Source organism: Crotalus tigris, unplaced genomic scaffold (assembly GCF_016545835.1).
Source record: "Crotalus tigris isolate CLP2741 ecotype Arizona unplaced genomic scaffold, ASM1654583v1 scf7180000024369.3102671, whole genome shotgun sequence".
NCBI classification, from domain to species: Eukaryota; Metazoa; Chordata; class Lepidosauria; order Squamata; family Viperidae; genus Crotalus; species Crotalus tigris.
This window is the reverse complement of record NW_024100539.1, coordinates 45965-62467: the sequence shown is the minus strand read 5'-3', so window position 1 is coordinate 62467 and position 16503 is coordinate 45965. Positions and strand designations below refer to the sequence as shown.

The following is a 16503-nucleotide window of genomic DNA, read 5'->3' as shown; positions in this document are numbered from 1 at the left end:
CTATCATTGAAAAATAACTTTGAAATAAACCTCAAAAAAAACCCCCACACACAGTTAAAAAAATACACACCATAATTAAACCAGTATGATAATTAAATTTAATTTTATATCAATCCTTTGATGATTGGAAAATATCTCATCAGTCCAGTTTACCTAGATAATTGAATTATTTGGTTAAGTTGACTGAACCATTCTTAATCAGTCCAATACAGTATGAACCAAGTGTGAATTTTACCTCATGTAGAATTATTCAAACAAGAAATATTCACGTGCTGATGACACTTTGCTAGTACAAGTAGTCCTCAACTTACGAACACAATTGAATCCAACATTTCTGTTGCTAAGTGAAACATCTGTTAAGTGAATTTTGCTCCATTTTATGACTTGTTAAGTGAATCACTGTAGATGGTAAATTAGCAACATGATTGTTAAGTGAATCTGTTTTCCCCATTGACTTTGCTTGTTAGAAGGTTGCAAAAGTTGATCACGTGGCCCTTGGACACTGCAACCGTCATAAATGTGAGTCAGTTGCCAAGGGTCTGAATTTTGCTCACATGACCACGGGGACGCTGCAATGGTCGTTTGTGTGAAAAATAGTCCTAAGTCACTTTTTTTAAATTGCTGTTGTAACTTTGAATGATCATTAAATGAACTGTTGTATGTTGAGGACTATCTGTACTAGCAAAATAGTATAGTTAAATTTGTTTTGCTATACTAATTTTAAAGAAATAAAATCAAGCAGAAAGCTCCTCCAGTTCCTCTGGTAATTAATATTTGTTTCTTTCATTCTGTGAAATCTTAGAATAATTAGTCCAAATAATAAAGAACTCTTAGACCCCAAAGTAAATCTCTTTTGAAAAGAGTTATTTTGAAAAGAGAGTTGTGTCCTGGGATCGTAAAAGACCTCATGTGCATTTGCATGTTGATCATACAATAATATAAAAGAAAATTTACCTCTTTTGTTGGGAGAAAAACAAACATGTAACTATCACCCTAAATTGCACAACCAAGAGCAGCATTTGCATCTTTTAAAAGCCAGTCACCTCATAGCAGTTAGATACTATTAGCAAATAGAAATCTATTCACCACTTCATATTTAAGTATACTAGTAATTAATACTGATTACATCTCAAAGAGATGAAACTGATGACACTTGTTAACCTAGAAATATCATACAATCTATAATCAAACCTATGAACTAGAAATATACCGGTATAAATCACCAAGGTATATAACTATTGGAAAGTTGCCTCCTGAATTAATTGTCCTCACTTACGGTAACTTTCTTAATACTGTAGAAGAAATAATGTACATTTCTTAAGAGCTAGAGTCTGTCTTGCACATGAATATCCACTGAATCAACAAACAAGTTAATGTCTGCCTAATCTTCTTTACTATATTCTCACAGACTTGTTCAGTGACTTTGGGCATACACATCCCATTTTAGTTATTTGATTTTGTTTTTGTGATGAAACATATGTATTGATGCAGATATTTATATGATTGTAAACCACCCAAATCCTAGAAAGTAGATAAATAAATAATCCTTGGCTTACATCATCCATAATTTTCGCATTACTTGTTGCTAGGACCATTGGCATAGAATCCATTAGAATAGAATATTTCAATTTGTCTGGATGTTGTCTGTATTTCTTCTCACTGACAATGTCCATGGCTTTCCTATTCTTTTCAGCTTCTAGAGATCCTAGTGGTATCCATCCAATCCCTTTCATGAATTCATCATAGTCTGCTTTGTATTGATTCTGAAAAACAAAATGAAAGGAAAATTTTATACCAAATGTTTGGAAAAACAACTTTTTATATTTTTAAAAAAATATTAATCTTTTAAACATAGTTTGGTCTGCAGGCTGGATTACAAATGACATTAGAAAAGATCAAACACACAAATGAAAAATATAGATATCATAGTTGTGATACTGTATTGTTTCATCATTGTGAAACTGAGCACAAGGCACATTAATTTGAGTGTGTCTGTATATTATTTTATCCTGTGATTTTGCATGCTATGTACATTACAGTTTTATTATTAGTTATTAGTTTGATACACCAAATTTGTTGTAGGAATTCAAAGTAGCATATGCAGGACTCCCTCTTCAAATTTTTCTCCATAGCAATGCTGTGAGAGAAAATTGGCATTTACTGTCAACTCACCAGCTGAATCTGGGACAGTCCCATTAATTTGCCCAATGAGCTAGAGACAGATCATGGCTTAGGCTGTGCTGTTAACTATGACTACCACTCTGTATCCTAACATTTAATAGCTGTTCCATAAGACGGCATATATTAATAATGTTGGTTTTTATAGTGCCAATCTACTTCCCAATAAACCCTCTTCAAATCTACTCTAAATTTGCAGAGGAAAGAAGAGCTTTGGGCCTTTCCATCATGTAAATGGAAAGCAGCATATTGTATATTTTCTATGTCCTGCTTCTTCAGTTCCATTTGCAGTGAAAAACCATTCTGGTATATAGTGTTCTCTCCCAATTGCAAAGTAACAAAGTAACATACACCAGAGTTTAAAGACTTCAGTTATCTAATTTTGTCATTCAAGAAGTTATCAAAAAAAAATTCCTTACATTACTCTGGATCTGCATCATATTTTTGGCCAATTCAAGGTTCATAGAATCGGGCAAAGCACTGTAAGAGTGGATAATATTCCGGTAATTGGTATCAGTTGCCACTTCCTGTGCCTTCTTGGCTGCCACAAAACTGAACATGTCGACAGGAATGTGGAACCGGGTCTTTGATTTCTCATAATCCTTTTTATATTCACGCTCTGACTGCATCTTTGCAACTTCCATATAGTGCACAAGCTTAGGGTCATCTTTTAAGCTACGGAAGCCGATCTGCTTTCCTTTTGATTGCTCGAAGGCCAGTTTGTATTTGTACTATAAGCCAGATAGAATAACAAAACAACACACATACAAACACATATACATATTTGAGTTAAGTTACTCATTGACAGTGATTGATAAAGAGTTCGATCTGTGTTACTATATGGAGTATATAAAATATTAATATATGTAACATTTCTTATTGCCCAAACCTTCTGATTTTACAATTACAATTCAGCAGGAATTGCTTGGGCTTTTCTAAATATTTCTGGATCTGTAAAAATAACCAGAATGTTACAGGCACAGAAATATTTGCTTTTTTTCAACTTGTTTTCAAATGAAAAATCAACACCCAATCAGAATTTGCTCTTCCTGGTAATAAATGAGCACAGATAGCAAAACAGTGCTTGCCTCCATCCCACCCACCCCAGTTTTTCACAATGAACAATTGCCCTGTGTAAATAGAGTAAAAGATGAGAGTTTTATAAGCTTGTGACGGTGATTAATTATCACACAATTTATACAGCGACTCTCAACTTCCAGCCCCCATGCCCAGATGACTGCACATCCGGTGGACACCCAAATTAAATATAAGCAGATCTGCATCTCTGTCTGGAAATCACCTAGGTCACCATGTGTTTGGTGTAATATGGCATTAATTAATCTTTTAATAGAATTATATGACATTAAGCCCTTTCAAATCAGTAATATTGATTAGGCTAAATCTAACTCATGGGTTAGATTGTAGCCTAGCATTTGTGGGGAATGGAGTAGTAAGTGCTATCTTTATCCACTCGTAAGACAGAAGTTTGTACCAATTATCTTTCAATGTTTCCCTCTGGTAAATTCCCTGAAGATCATAAAAGGCTTGTTGACAAGGACAGAGTTAAAGAAGCAATCAACAAAGAATTGTACTGGGATATATTTGTTTACTGGCAAGTATAAAAAGACAGTTCCCTAATCGAGAGAGAGTGATAGATAATAGATAATAGATGATAGACAGATAAAACATACTAAATATATTCCTGCAGGATCATGTTTGAGCAGGTAACAAGATATCCACAAAATCTATGAAGCCCTTAAAATTTTTAGGAAAGAAATTCCATAGATTTGCCTGAGCAAATTCATGCTTCAGGTATCACAGATCATTCAGACTAATATGGTTGTGTATATGTACCGTAGATATCAGGGAGCGAATGAAATGGTCAGACTAAGAATAAAAACAAGTTTCCCATAATAAGGCAATATAAAAATTAAACATACATCACTTGCAATATCCCTGGAAGCTTTAGCTGCTTTTATGGACAGAGCATCTGGTCGTAGATCATAGCCTTTTTTCTTCTCCTCATCCCAGCCAGACCTATATATTTTCTGTTCCACAACAGGAAAAAATACAGGCAGATGTTTAGAACATTTTTTAAAGGAAAAAGTAGAATGATGGATATGTGCTCTCAGAATTAAGCCAAAAATATGACCCATGTTAATACACTGATATATAAGTCCAGTCCTCTACTTAACTTACATCACTCATGGTGATTTGGTTGGCTTTGGACAGAAGTATTTCTGGTGTATCAGGCATTACGTGAATGTCAGTCTTATCTTTGTTCCATTTTTCTATATACAGCCTCTGCAGTTAAAACAAAAAGTTTAAACAAATCACACTGTTGCATGTAGCCAAGTTATTTGCTTGCACATTTTGTGCCACTAAGATACCCCTTCTCACTAGGCAAAACAAAACTGAATCTCTAATGATAAACCTACTATCATGGCTTTTGCTTCCTAAACTAGAAATATGCAACCCTAAATATTAATTAAATGCTTAATTTCTTGATTTCATAAAGGGGCTATACAAACCCAAAATAACAGAATATAAATATTAGATTTTTATATATATATCTCAACCCTAACCCTCTGCTGAATTTGTAAATAAATGTAATATGAACACTATTGCTATAACAGATTGTCTCCCTGTAACATTACCACTTACTACAACAAATAGTCATGCCATTTTCTCCTATATGGTTATATTAATATATATTTATTTTAGTAATTTACCTATTGTATCTTAGAGCAGAGGTCCCCAATCTTTTGGGCACCGGTTCCATGGAGAAAGGTTTTTCCATGGACCAGAAAGTGCGTGGTTTTGTGTGCTGCCTGCATCCCACAAATGGGATGGGGCTTTAGTTGTCTGTGCGGATCGGTTGTGGCATGCCACGGACCGGTACTGGTCCACGGACTGGGGATTGGGGACCCCTGTCTTAGTGGATCCAGTTTTTGTACAATTCATATGACAAGAGGTAAGAACATTTTTTTCCTTTCAATTGACTTTTTATTCTATTTATTCATTGCCAAGTTGCTAGTGGCAGGTCTGAGCTCAAAAGAAAACCCAGGACATAAGAACAAGTAATATTAGAAAGAAGCCATATCTAAAATAAGTTTGGCCACTACAGTAAATCGAGATATAGCCGTATTTATATAAAAATTTCTCGGTATAATTAATGGATTACGCGGGCTCTTCTTTCAAGCAGGTTGGTTCTTAAAAGCCACATTGATTCTTGTTTTGTGCACATTGCCCATTGACATCTGGTTTGGATCCAGTTTATGATCATCCAAAAACCTCAAGAAAATTAAAATGCAAACCGCACAAGCCATAATCATTCCCCATACAGGTTAAAATCTGATTTAATGTGATATTTAGTCATCCTGGACAATTACCAGGGAAAGATCTCATTACCACACCTTGTGATAGCAAATTTATGAATAGGCACTGTGTGAAGAACTACTTTCTTTTATTATTGGCTAATTATTCATTCAATAAGCCATGACAAACCTAATGAGCCATTGAGGCAGTAGAATTTCCTATAAATGCTTTTTACTAAGAATGAAGCACATTTTTCCTGGATTATTTGATTATAGCCTATGAAGCCTAAATCTGTCCCTGAAAAAAATGATGTTCCTAGGAGATTTTGTTATTCTTTACCTTATTCATGGTGTGGGCATTTTGTTTAGCCAACACCTGTTCCATGGCATCCATGTCAATGGTATACTTCAGTTTGTCTGGGTGCTGACGATATTTCTGTTCGTTGAGAATATGACTGGCATTCTTTGCATTTTCCACCTCCAGAGATTGAATTGGCACCCAGCCTAGTCCCTTTAGCCAACTATTAAAGTCAGTTTTGTAAAGATTCTGGAGGGGAAAAAAGCAGGGAGAAGGAATAACTTGGTATGAATCAAATTATCTTATTTTAGTGTGCATAACATCCCCAAATAATTGTAATTGTAGCATGGCCTAAAGTGCAAGCTTCAAGCTTCATTCCATCAAAATGGGCACTGAAATTGTATCTTTTGACCAAAACCACCGAGAAAATCTTCTCTCCAGTTCAGTGTTTCCCAAACTTGACAATTTTAAGGCATGTGGACTTCAACTCCCAGAATTCCACAGCCAGCGTTGCTGGCTGTGGAATTCTGGGAGTTGAAGTCCTCATGTCTTAAAATTGTCAAGTTTGGGAAACACTGCTCCAGTTAAAGGAGAACATTGCAAATTGATATATTCATTATTCTGAAAGCGAAGTCTATTCCCACTGTTTAGGACTTCTAAAACTTATTTCTAACATTTATTCATGAACGTGTTAAAACATATATAAATACTGAAACATCCATCAGTGGCAGTCTTTTGATCATTTTTTTATTGATCTTTTGCTAGTTTTTCCAAATGTAGGATTACTTCCTCTCTGTACAACATGAAAAGATTGAAGGATGATACACTGAGTGGTCAGGGGAACAAGACTGGCCAAAGTTCCTTCCCATTTTACTGTCAGGAGAGTTTTCAGCAGAGTACCATTCCAGTGGAATCACAACAAAATGGGATCCAACTATCTAAGTTTGTGTAAGGGAACTCCTGGTAAACAGGAAACAGGTGAAACCCATCACATTCACCCAATATTAAATGTCTCTGTAATTTATTCTCCAATGCACCCAAAGGCAGGACAAGAAGCAACGGATGGAAACTAATCAAGGAGAGAAGCAACCTAAAACTGAGGAGAAATTTCCTGACAATCAAAACAATTAACCAGTGGAACAACCTGCCTCCAGAAGCTGTGAATGCTCCAACACTGGAAGTTTTGAAGAAGAGACTGGACAGCCATTTGTCTGAAATGGTAGAGGGTTTCCTGCCTGAGCAGGGGATTGGACTAGAACAGACATGTCAAACTCGCAACATCACATGATGTCGCATGACATATCAGAACTTTTTCCCCATTGCCGGGAATGGGGTGGGCACAGTTTCCTTGTGACACATCCGACCTGTGGGCCGGCAGTTTGACACCCCTGGACTAGAAGAACTCCAAAGTCCCTTCCAATATTATTGTTGTTGTTGTTGTTGTTATTGTTATTATTGTTATTAAAACCCATTCATCCCACAATTAATTGTGGCCATATGAAAAACTTTATACTTCCAGTAAACAGACTGGAACGTATCTGGAAATAAACACGTATTTAGATCAGGTTAATCAACTGTATCTAAATTGTATTAATTTTATTAAAAAAGCTGTCCAGGTTTTTCCCCAGCCATTAATTAGACTCCGTAATCTTAGGCACAATAATGTTAATAATTACGTACATCACTCTGAATCTGCATCCTGTTTCTTGACAATTCCATACTCATGGCATCAGGAAGAAGAGTGTAATGATGCAGAGGTTGTTTGTAGTTTGTGTCAGTCACAACTTCTTGGGCTTTCTTAGCGGCCACTATACTGAAGTGGTCCAGAGGTAAGTTATAATTAGTCTTGCCACTTTCATAGCCTTTCTTGTATTCCCGTTCTGATTGTAATTTTGCCACTTTCATATAATGGACCAATTTAGGATCATCTTGCAGGCTAAGAAAGCCAATTTGCTTTCCTTTTCCTTTCTCATAGGATTCTTTGTATTTGTACTAAGGAAAATCAAAACGAAGAAGTTTAAGCCATTGCAAAATGCATGGTATCAAGTTAACTTAAACTACCCTGGGATAGAGAGTATCCCAATGCTGTGAATTTATTCCTACCCTTGCTTTAATTATTTTCTGGCTATTACCTCTTTCTCATTGTTGTTGTTGTTGTTAAAAATGTCACAATTGCATTCAGTTATTCTGTACCAAACTAGAAAATTATATTCTCCCTTGTTTTTTTTTCATCTGCTACCTGTATTTCTCTAAGACCTTTTCTTCAAAACCCTGCTGTTTAAATTTTTTGAAAGCCCCTTAAAAGATTTTATTAGGATCAACTTACATCACTGGCAATATGGCGTGAAGATTTCGCAGCAACAATAGGAATAGCATCTGCTTTCAGGTTATAGCCTTCAGCCAGCCGCCTCTTCCAGTCTGCTTTGTAGAAATTCTTAAAGAGAAGAAATCACTTTTCTTAAAGTCTCTAGTTAAGTTCTAGCAGTGAAGATCCATGAATATTCTTATATTAACATGAAAGGTTTTTTTAAGTTGAGAGTTACAATTACCATTAAGATAACTTACATCTATTTTAATGAGCAAAACATTAGCCTTTTGCCTACAAGTGGCTTAAAAATGGAATGGAAAATCCAAGAATAAAATGATTTACCAATTTTGATTTTCTAAAGATGAAGGTCTTACATCAGTTTATGTATTCATTTAGACATCAAAGAAACTGTCAAGTACTTACATCACTTATATTGTAGGCATTGACTTTTGCTTGAATAAATGCAGGTACATCTGGATCCAAATGGTACTTGTGTTTCACTTTCTCACCTTCTACCTTATAGTTTATCTGAAAGAAAACACAATTTATGCAGCAGGTGCAAGTTTTAATTTAAAACTATGTTGCCCAAACCAGTATCTTCCAGGTATATTTGGACTGTAACTCCCAGAATTCATAACCACTATGGTCAAATGCAGTACAGTCTGGAAATTCTGGAAACCATAATCCCAACATATTTTAAAGCATTGAAAAGCCTCCTTTAGAATGGACATTTGTATCCAAATCACATAGGATAACAAATCCAATTTAGGGCTGTGTAGCTGGGGATTTGCAAAACTCTTGAAAGTTCCATGGAAGAGCCTCTACAGGAATTTCTTAGATAAAGCACAAAGCTTTAAACTGTTTATGAATATTTTAGAATTCCACAGCACTTTTAAGACAATAACTTAAAAGAAGGAAATGATGTCCTTTGGATTGAACTTACATCACTCAGCTGTTTGGTATTCTGTTGAGCCAAAACCATCGGTATAGAATCCATCAAACTTGTAAACTTGAGTTTGTCTGGGTGCTGGCGATATTTAGATTCACATAATGCATCTCCAGCTTTTTTAACTTTTTCCATATCCAGGGAGCCCAAGGGACTCCATCCCACACCTCTTAACCAGTTGTTGTAGTCATCTTTGTAAGTAATCTGAAGAAAAACAAAAGGAGACTCACAGCTCTGGAAGCATGCAGAAAGCCTTTCAAAGGATCAAGAAGTAGATACAATTGTGTACCAAGATAAGCATTGGCACTCCAATGGAATGCATTTATATTGTCTAAGTTAAATTATTGAATATCCTTATTGTAACATAAGGTGTGCATAGGTAGGCAACGTGAGAGACAAAATCCTTCATTTTCAGGCTATCTGATAATAGTATTTCCATAACTTTCTTCCAAGATGGGCTTCTTTTGTTTCTGTCACTCTACACAAATACTAGCTAAATACATAAAACAATATTTATTCGTTTTAGACGGAGACGAAAGCTCTTGTGAAACTGAGTAATATTTTTCAGTCAGCATTAGCATTCAGTTTAGCATTCCATTTATTTGTGAATTTGTAAGGCAAATCTCTTGAGCACTAAAATACTGAAATAGAATTGGGTATATACATTCAAGCAAATCCATCACAATAGGGAGCTGGACTTGAAGATCTTCAAGGTCGCTTCTATTCTATTCTATTCTATTCTATTCTATTCTATTCTATTCTATTCTATTCTATTCTATTCTACAATCAGACAGGAATTTAAAAGATTTAAAGAGAAAGGAGAACACAAAGTAAAATTCATGCAATCATTTCTTTGGCAATGCTCAAGACAACAATTTATTTTTATATATAAATTCCAACTCAAACCCCAAAACTGTTTTCAAGTGTGCTTTCCTGTGAAAATTGTTACATTGGCACAAAAAGTATTAATTAATTTGTGTAACAATTCCAACTTGGTCTCCATATCAAAAATTGTGGGGGGGGGGGGGTAGCAAGTGAAACAAAAAAGAATATAAAGTTGACACTGGAAGTGAGTTCTCAAATACAGGATGATACTGGTACTAGTTTATTTTGTTTGAAGCTTGGCCAGATAAGAAGTGTTCAAAGTGGAAATCCATAAGGGTGCAGGAGATAGTAGATAGAGAGATAAGAATTGTTAATTTGTTTAGAATTAGCAGATTAGCAGATTAAAGAATTAACAGAGTTAATAATTGCTAATCTACTTGCTAATCTAATGTCACTTTCACCTTTTTAGGTGCACACATGCACACATTCATACACACACACACACACACAAACAGATAGACAGCATATGCTATGTGATTCTCCTCTTAAAGAAACATAACTAGCTGAATAGTTGCCTTTTTTGTAAATTTCCTGCAATTAAATCTTGTTTCTGTTATAATTCTTAAACTTGCTTCACTGATCATTTTCAGGCATAGACTGCTTTAACTCCCAATAAAGAGCAGTTTACATGAATGATTCTAACATTCTCAATTGCTATTGCCTTCCCCTTTAAATGAGGGTCCCAACCCAACTATTTTGACACTGTGTCTTTAAGAAAAAAAATAGCCATCTATCACACTGATGAAGTTAGCTGAAAAAATTGGGGTGCATCATCAGTGCAGATAGATTTCCCTTGCAGAATTAAGCTGCAGTTCCCCTGGAAATTAGAGATAATTAAGAATTCAAGGAACTGTCATATTCCAATACTTCCCCTTCCTTCGTTGGTAGCACAAAAGGCCATTTTAATGACTTGAGCCTCTTTAAAAGAATGATTCATCTGACCCTATGATTAAAAAATAAATATTTTTAAAAATAATTTATTCTTAGAAACGATTCTTGGGGGAAAAAAAATCTCATTGCTTGCCAAGTAAACTACACTGTGTTGTCTCTAGGCAGCTGTGACCTTTTAAATATTGCCCTACTTACATCACTCTGAATTTGCATCCTGTTCTTGGCCAGCTCCACATTCATAGCATCTGGCAAGTAGGTATAGCGATGGATCAGATTTTTGTAGTTGACATTGGAGGCTACATCCTGAGCCTGCTTGGCAGCTTGGATACTGACCATCTCCACTGGTGTGTGATAGCATGTCTTGCTTTTCTCATAATCCTTCTTGTACTCACGCTCAGACTGCATCTTGGCCACATTCATAGAATGGACAAGCATAGGAGCGTCTTGCAAGTTTCGGAAACCGACCTGTTTTCCTTTAGTCTTTTGATAAGCTTCTTTGTATTTGTACTAAAGTTCCAGTCAGAGAGACAAAGAGAGAGAGAGAGCGCAGCAGTTAGAGTGCAGTACTGCAGGCCACTTTAGCTGACTGTGTTCAGCAGGTCAGCGGTTCAAATCTCACCGGCTCAAGGTTGACTCAGCCTTCCATCCTTCCGGGGTAGGTAAAATGAGGACCCAGATTGTTGGGGGCAATGTAAATATATATATACATTGCTTACTGGTGTACACCACTTAGAGAGTGCTTGCATTTAAAGCGGTATATAAGTCTCATAAATAAATAAATAGTTAGGACTGGATAGTGAGACTTGGTATACAACCAGCTAAGAAAAATGTCTGGACTAATTGGCAATTCAGTACTTATTTTTTATACTAGTAATGAAGAAAAATAATTTTAGGCAAATCACTGAGATGGATATGACAGGATTCCTTCAAAAATAAACACTCCTATGGTAGAAAAAGTAAAATTATGCCTGTACAGGTATCGCTGGATTATAACCATGCATTACTGCTAGTCCTTCAGTCTGGACTAAGAAACTGAAAATCATAAATTTCTGGAAGTTACTATTATAAGTCTGTACAAAAGAATACGTACAAGTGATCAAACTGCTGGAATTTGGATAAGATATATGGCATAATATTCAGTTCTGTCTATGTTGTGCAATAACCTGCTCCCACTTTTTTCCCATATTTTTTTTATCTCTTGAACAAGCAACCAGTCATTTCCACTAGAAGAAACAATGACAGGTTCTTCAGTAGTGAAGAAGGAGATAAAAGCAATAGAGTGAGACTGGCAAGAAATTCTTTGATGGCTTTGCCAACAAAAACCTTTAGCCCTAAGGACAGAACCATCTAATACAATTAAAGCAATGTGTGAGAAAATATTTTTATAATCATTTACATAGCAAGCTAAGAGCAACTTTCATCATGTTGATAGTATATACAGAGAAGTTAGTAAGGAAAAGTTACTTACATCACTAGCAATGTTTCTTGAGGCCTTGGCTTGCGTAATTGGAATAGCATCACCCAGTACATTAGGTCCTTTGGCAATGAGGTCCTGATAGCCATATTTATAATAATTCTGAAAAAAAGAGCATCCTACTGATTTAACAAGTCATTTTATGTCATTGCTGTTGGTTAACTTAGAATCCAGTAGTCTATACAATGCGTTTATCTGGACTTTCTGACCTTCAGTTAGCTTTTTCTGGATTGTGCTTGATCTATTGCAGTGGTGGCGAACCTATGGCACGCATGCCAGAGGCGGCACTCAGAGCCCTCTCTGTAGGCATGTGCGCCATTGCCCCAGGCCCGTCTCCTCCTGTGGCCCTCTCCTCACCAGCAGCCCCCCGGAGGAGAGTTGTCCCCGGGTGTGGCCCACGTGGAACAGCACATTCAAGGACATGGCAGCCGGGCAAGACTCCACTCTCGTGCCCCGTCACACGCAGATGATGCTGCGGGATGCAGGTGGAGGGCATGGCTGCAAGGGTGCTGCTGGGCCACCTGGGCAATCTGCAGTGGGCCATGGAGGTGGTGGGTGGCCCTGAAGGTGGGTGGCAAGACAGGGGGTGGAGCAGGGGCAGGGGGCAGGGTGGGGGCAGGGCGGGGCGGTTTTTGGGCACTCAGTCTCTAAAAGGTTCCGCATCACTGATCTATTGGTTTCAAACTATGGCTATTCATGTCAGCAGATATGACAGTCTATTGATAGGACAGTCAATGTTTGAACCCTCCATTTTCTTGTTCCCCTTCTCCAAATAGGAAAAAAAAGAAAATTACTTCTGTCATACACAGCATCAAGTAATAAACAATGATATCATCACATAACAAATTATGCTGTGTATTTGATATTCAAAATATTAGAGTAATATTTATTATAACACTCTTCATTATTTACCATAGTATAAATTATGCACACTTTAATAGCCACTTACATCACTGATATTAGCTGCATTATATTTGGCCTGGATAAACTGAGGGGCATCTGCAGGCAAATTATATGTATGCTTCATTTCTTCCCCGGAGGATTTGTATAATATCTGAAAATCAAGGAAACAAGACAATAATATATTCTGATGTTCCTTAATTCAACAGTTGAATGTATGTATTACTTTAGTGCATATGACTGCAGCCTATGTATACTTACTTAGCAGCCACTGAAAACAGTTGTACTTTTCTCCATAGGAGAAAAGAATGGTCATAGGAGCAGATTATAAAAACTGTCCTTAGAATCAGTTATTACATTTTCCATATGTACTTATTTGTCATTATGAAAAATGTTGCTATAAGGTAGCTAAGTTAAATCAATTAACAACTGTAATTATAACAATTATAATTAATCAGACGACAGCTTCCAGGTCATTATGAAACCCACAAGATCCTGAACAGGTTCATTAGCAGAGCAAAGATATTCAGAAAACTAGATGCAAGAAAACTACCTTTTTAAAGAGGAAACACTTAACTTCCTTCAGTCTCAAACAAATGGCTCTGTCTATTAGTATTATAAACTACAATCTTAGCCTCAAACACTTGTATATATGTCTATGGAGATTATCAGTCATCCAGGACATAGTTATCCCAAAGATGCTTTTTCATGAGGCAACTGGGATTTCTTGTTTTTCTTTGAAGATGTTTCACTTCTTATCCAAGAAGCTTCTTCAGCTCTGACTGGATATGAGGGAATTGCAGGATCTATACTCCTTGCAGACCGCTGGTCATTTGCATTCTTTTAGACAGTCGTTGATGCCACCTGGAGGCTTATCTGTGTCCTCAGGGTCACCTGAATGGTGCAAAGGGTTGTGGAGCCTTTTTGGAACTGTTGAAAGGACCGCATTGCAGAATGAAGATAGATGATGTTGTATCCCTCACCCTCTGTTCAATTTTGACATAAATGGCCTCTTTGACCCCACTTTCAAAACAACGGTCCTTGCTGTCCAAACTGTCTTGGACTTTGCTGTCTTTGAAAGAGTGGCCTTTTAAATGCATACGGACTGCTGGATCAACCTAATCTCCAGGAGAACAGTTTACCATCAATAATATCCTGCACCCTGTTTTAGTATATTTTTTCAAATAGATTCCATTTGATATTACAAGCCTGTGTTGGTCAAAGTAACTTGGCTGGTTCTTTGTCATGCCAAGGGAAGAATGCACAGACTTTGGGGTCTGACTTAGTGATGTGAAGGTAGTTTTTGAAAATGTCAGAAGAGCAGGTCAGTTCTGAGTCCCTCAGTTTTGTGGGCAAATATTTTCTGGTTAGCAAAAATCAAAAAAGTTTGATGTGGTGTTTAATAAACAAGGCTAGGAATTGGGAGACTGGGAGTTCTAGTTCCATTGGAGGCTTTGGGCCAGTCGTTGTCTTTGAGCCTTAGAAAGAAGATAATGATAAACTCCTTCTGAAAACCTTGCTAATAAATCTGCAGGGACTACTCCAGGCATTTGCCAGGAGTCAATAATGACACAAAGGAAATCCACATATACAACCTCATACCCTTCCTAAACAGGACATTCTTTTACACTCTTCATGCTAAAATGCAAGATGAAAATAAATAGAATAGAAAAGGGAGAAATTATTATTAGCCACATTTGCATAATTACCAAATACAAGGTTCAATTTCTTTAATTTCATTCATTCATTGGATTTAGCACACTCTCCAACTCCATAAGACTTAGCATTTCACCTATCTTTCCAAAGCCTTACTCACATCACTGAGCTGAAGTGCATTCTGCTTAGCCTGGACCATGACGGGAGAATCCACAATACTTGTAAATTTAATAGTGTCTGGGTGCTGTCTGTACTTCTTCTCATTTAGAGCCTCTCCTGCTTTTTTAGCTTTCTCCGCTTCAAGGGAACCGATTGGAATCCAGCCAATACCTTTCATCCAGTTGTTAAAATCTCCCTTGTAAAGGTTCTGAAGAAATGAGGAAAGAAAAGAAGGAAGGAAGGAAGGAAGGAAGGAAGGAAGGAAGGGAGGGAGGGAGGGAGGGAGGGAGGGAGGGAGGGAAGGAGGGAAGGAGGGAAGGAGGGAAGGAGGGAAGGAGGGAGGGTGAGAGGGAGGGAGGGAGGGATTAATTTAAAAAACACTACTTTTTAAATTACATTTATCTGAACACAAATGTCTGGGCAGACTTACATCACTCTGAATCTGCATCATGTTTTTGGATCGTTCCACATTCATATCATCTGGCAATAATGTGTAATTGTGCAGGAGATTCTTGTAATTGGTATTGCTGACAATTTCTTGGGCTTTCTTAGCGGCTACAACATTCACCATATCAAACGGAGTGTTGTATTTAGTCTTGCTTTGCTCATAAGCTTTCTTATAGTCTCGCTCTGACTGCATCTTGGCCATGTTCATATAATGGACTAATTTGGGGTCATCTTGAAGGCTCTGGAAGCCAATCAGTTTGCCTTTGCTTTGTTCATAGGCTTTCTTATATTCAAACTGTCAAAACAAGATTGAAAAGTAGGTTTATTTCCTGATGAGCATCATATAACATACCGATACTATGTAAAATCAGTATTAAAAACAAAAAAGATGGTACGGTCCAAATGAGCAGAAAAGTGTCTACTTTTCAGATTGAACACATGCATTTAGTAATGGCAGAAGAACTGCAACAAACCACAGCATATAAAGTAGGCTTTTGGAGTACTGGTGAAAACTCCCAGGGATTTGCAGAATTGTGCTAAATTCTGTGTATGCAGAATTCTGTAGATACCATTGGCATTTCATGATCAAGTCTGTTCACAGTATACTGAACAATTGCAACAATTGCAGAATATTTTTTACTACTGATGATAGTAGTGATAGTAGTAGAAGTAATAATAACAATAAAGATTGGATCAACTAATATTTAAGACAATGTGAAAATTTATACCCCATTTGATTCACTGGGAATTAAATGGAATCAAAGTCCAGTATCACCCTATGCCCTTTCATTTGGCATTTACATCCCATTGTCTATGGCAGGGCTTGATTCAAGGTTAAGATTATGAGATTATAGTGACAATTCTCAGATTTTAAGAAGTGTAACACTGTTACAGAATTTGCAACTGGGATTGAGGTACAGTAAGATAATATACAGGACTTCCGGTTCCGGATCATACGAAGAGATCCCTCTCTTCATTGGCTAGCTTCTCTCCACCGGTAGACCCTTATGTGGGTCGAAAGTTGCTCTGGAGGGCGCAACTACT

The 16503-nt window shown here is 36.8% G+C and overlaps 1 protein-coding gene across 42 annotated transcripts in view; it reads right to left on the bottom strand.

The window, feature by feature from the left end:
• Positions 1-16503, bottom strand: part of NEB (nebulin) — a 206821-nt gene that overhangs the window by 147009 nt on the left and 43309 nt on the right. For all 42 annotated transcript variants that reach the window (XM_039327850.1, XM_039327855.1, XM_039327865.1 and 39 more), the window contains exons 38-51: positions 15443-15754; positions 15014-15220; positions 13247-13351; positions 12292-12399; positions 11019-11330; positions 9045-9251; positions 8525-8629; positions 8120-8227; positions 7474-7785; positions 5836-6042; positions 4378-4482; positions 4119-4226; positions 2598-2909; positions 1557-1763 (exon numbers count right to left, since the gene is read on the bottom strand). In XM_039327850.1, coding sequence (XP_039183784.1) covers positions 1557-1763; positions 2598-2909; positions 4119-4226; positions 4378-4482; positions 5836-6042; positions 7474-7785; positions 8120-8227; positions 8525-8629; positions 9045-9251; positions 11019-11330; positions 12292-12399; positions 13247-13351; positions 15014-15220; positions 15443-15754 — 2715 coding nt within the window. The remainder of the gene's footprint in view (positions 1-1556; positions 1764-2597; positions 2910-4118; positions 4227-4377; positions 4483-5835; positions 6043-7473; positions 7786-8119; positions 8228-8524; positions 8630-9044; positions 9252-11018; positions 11331-12291; positions 12400-13246; positions 13352-15013; positions 15221-15442; positions 15755-16503) is intronic.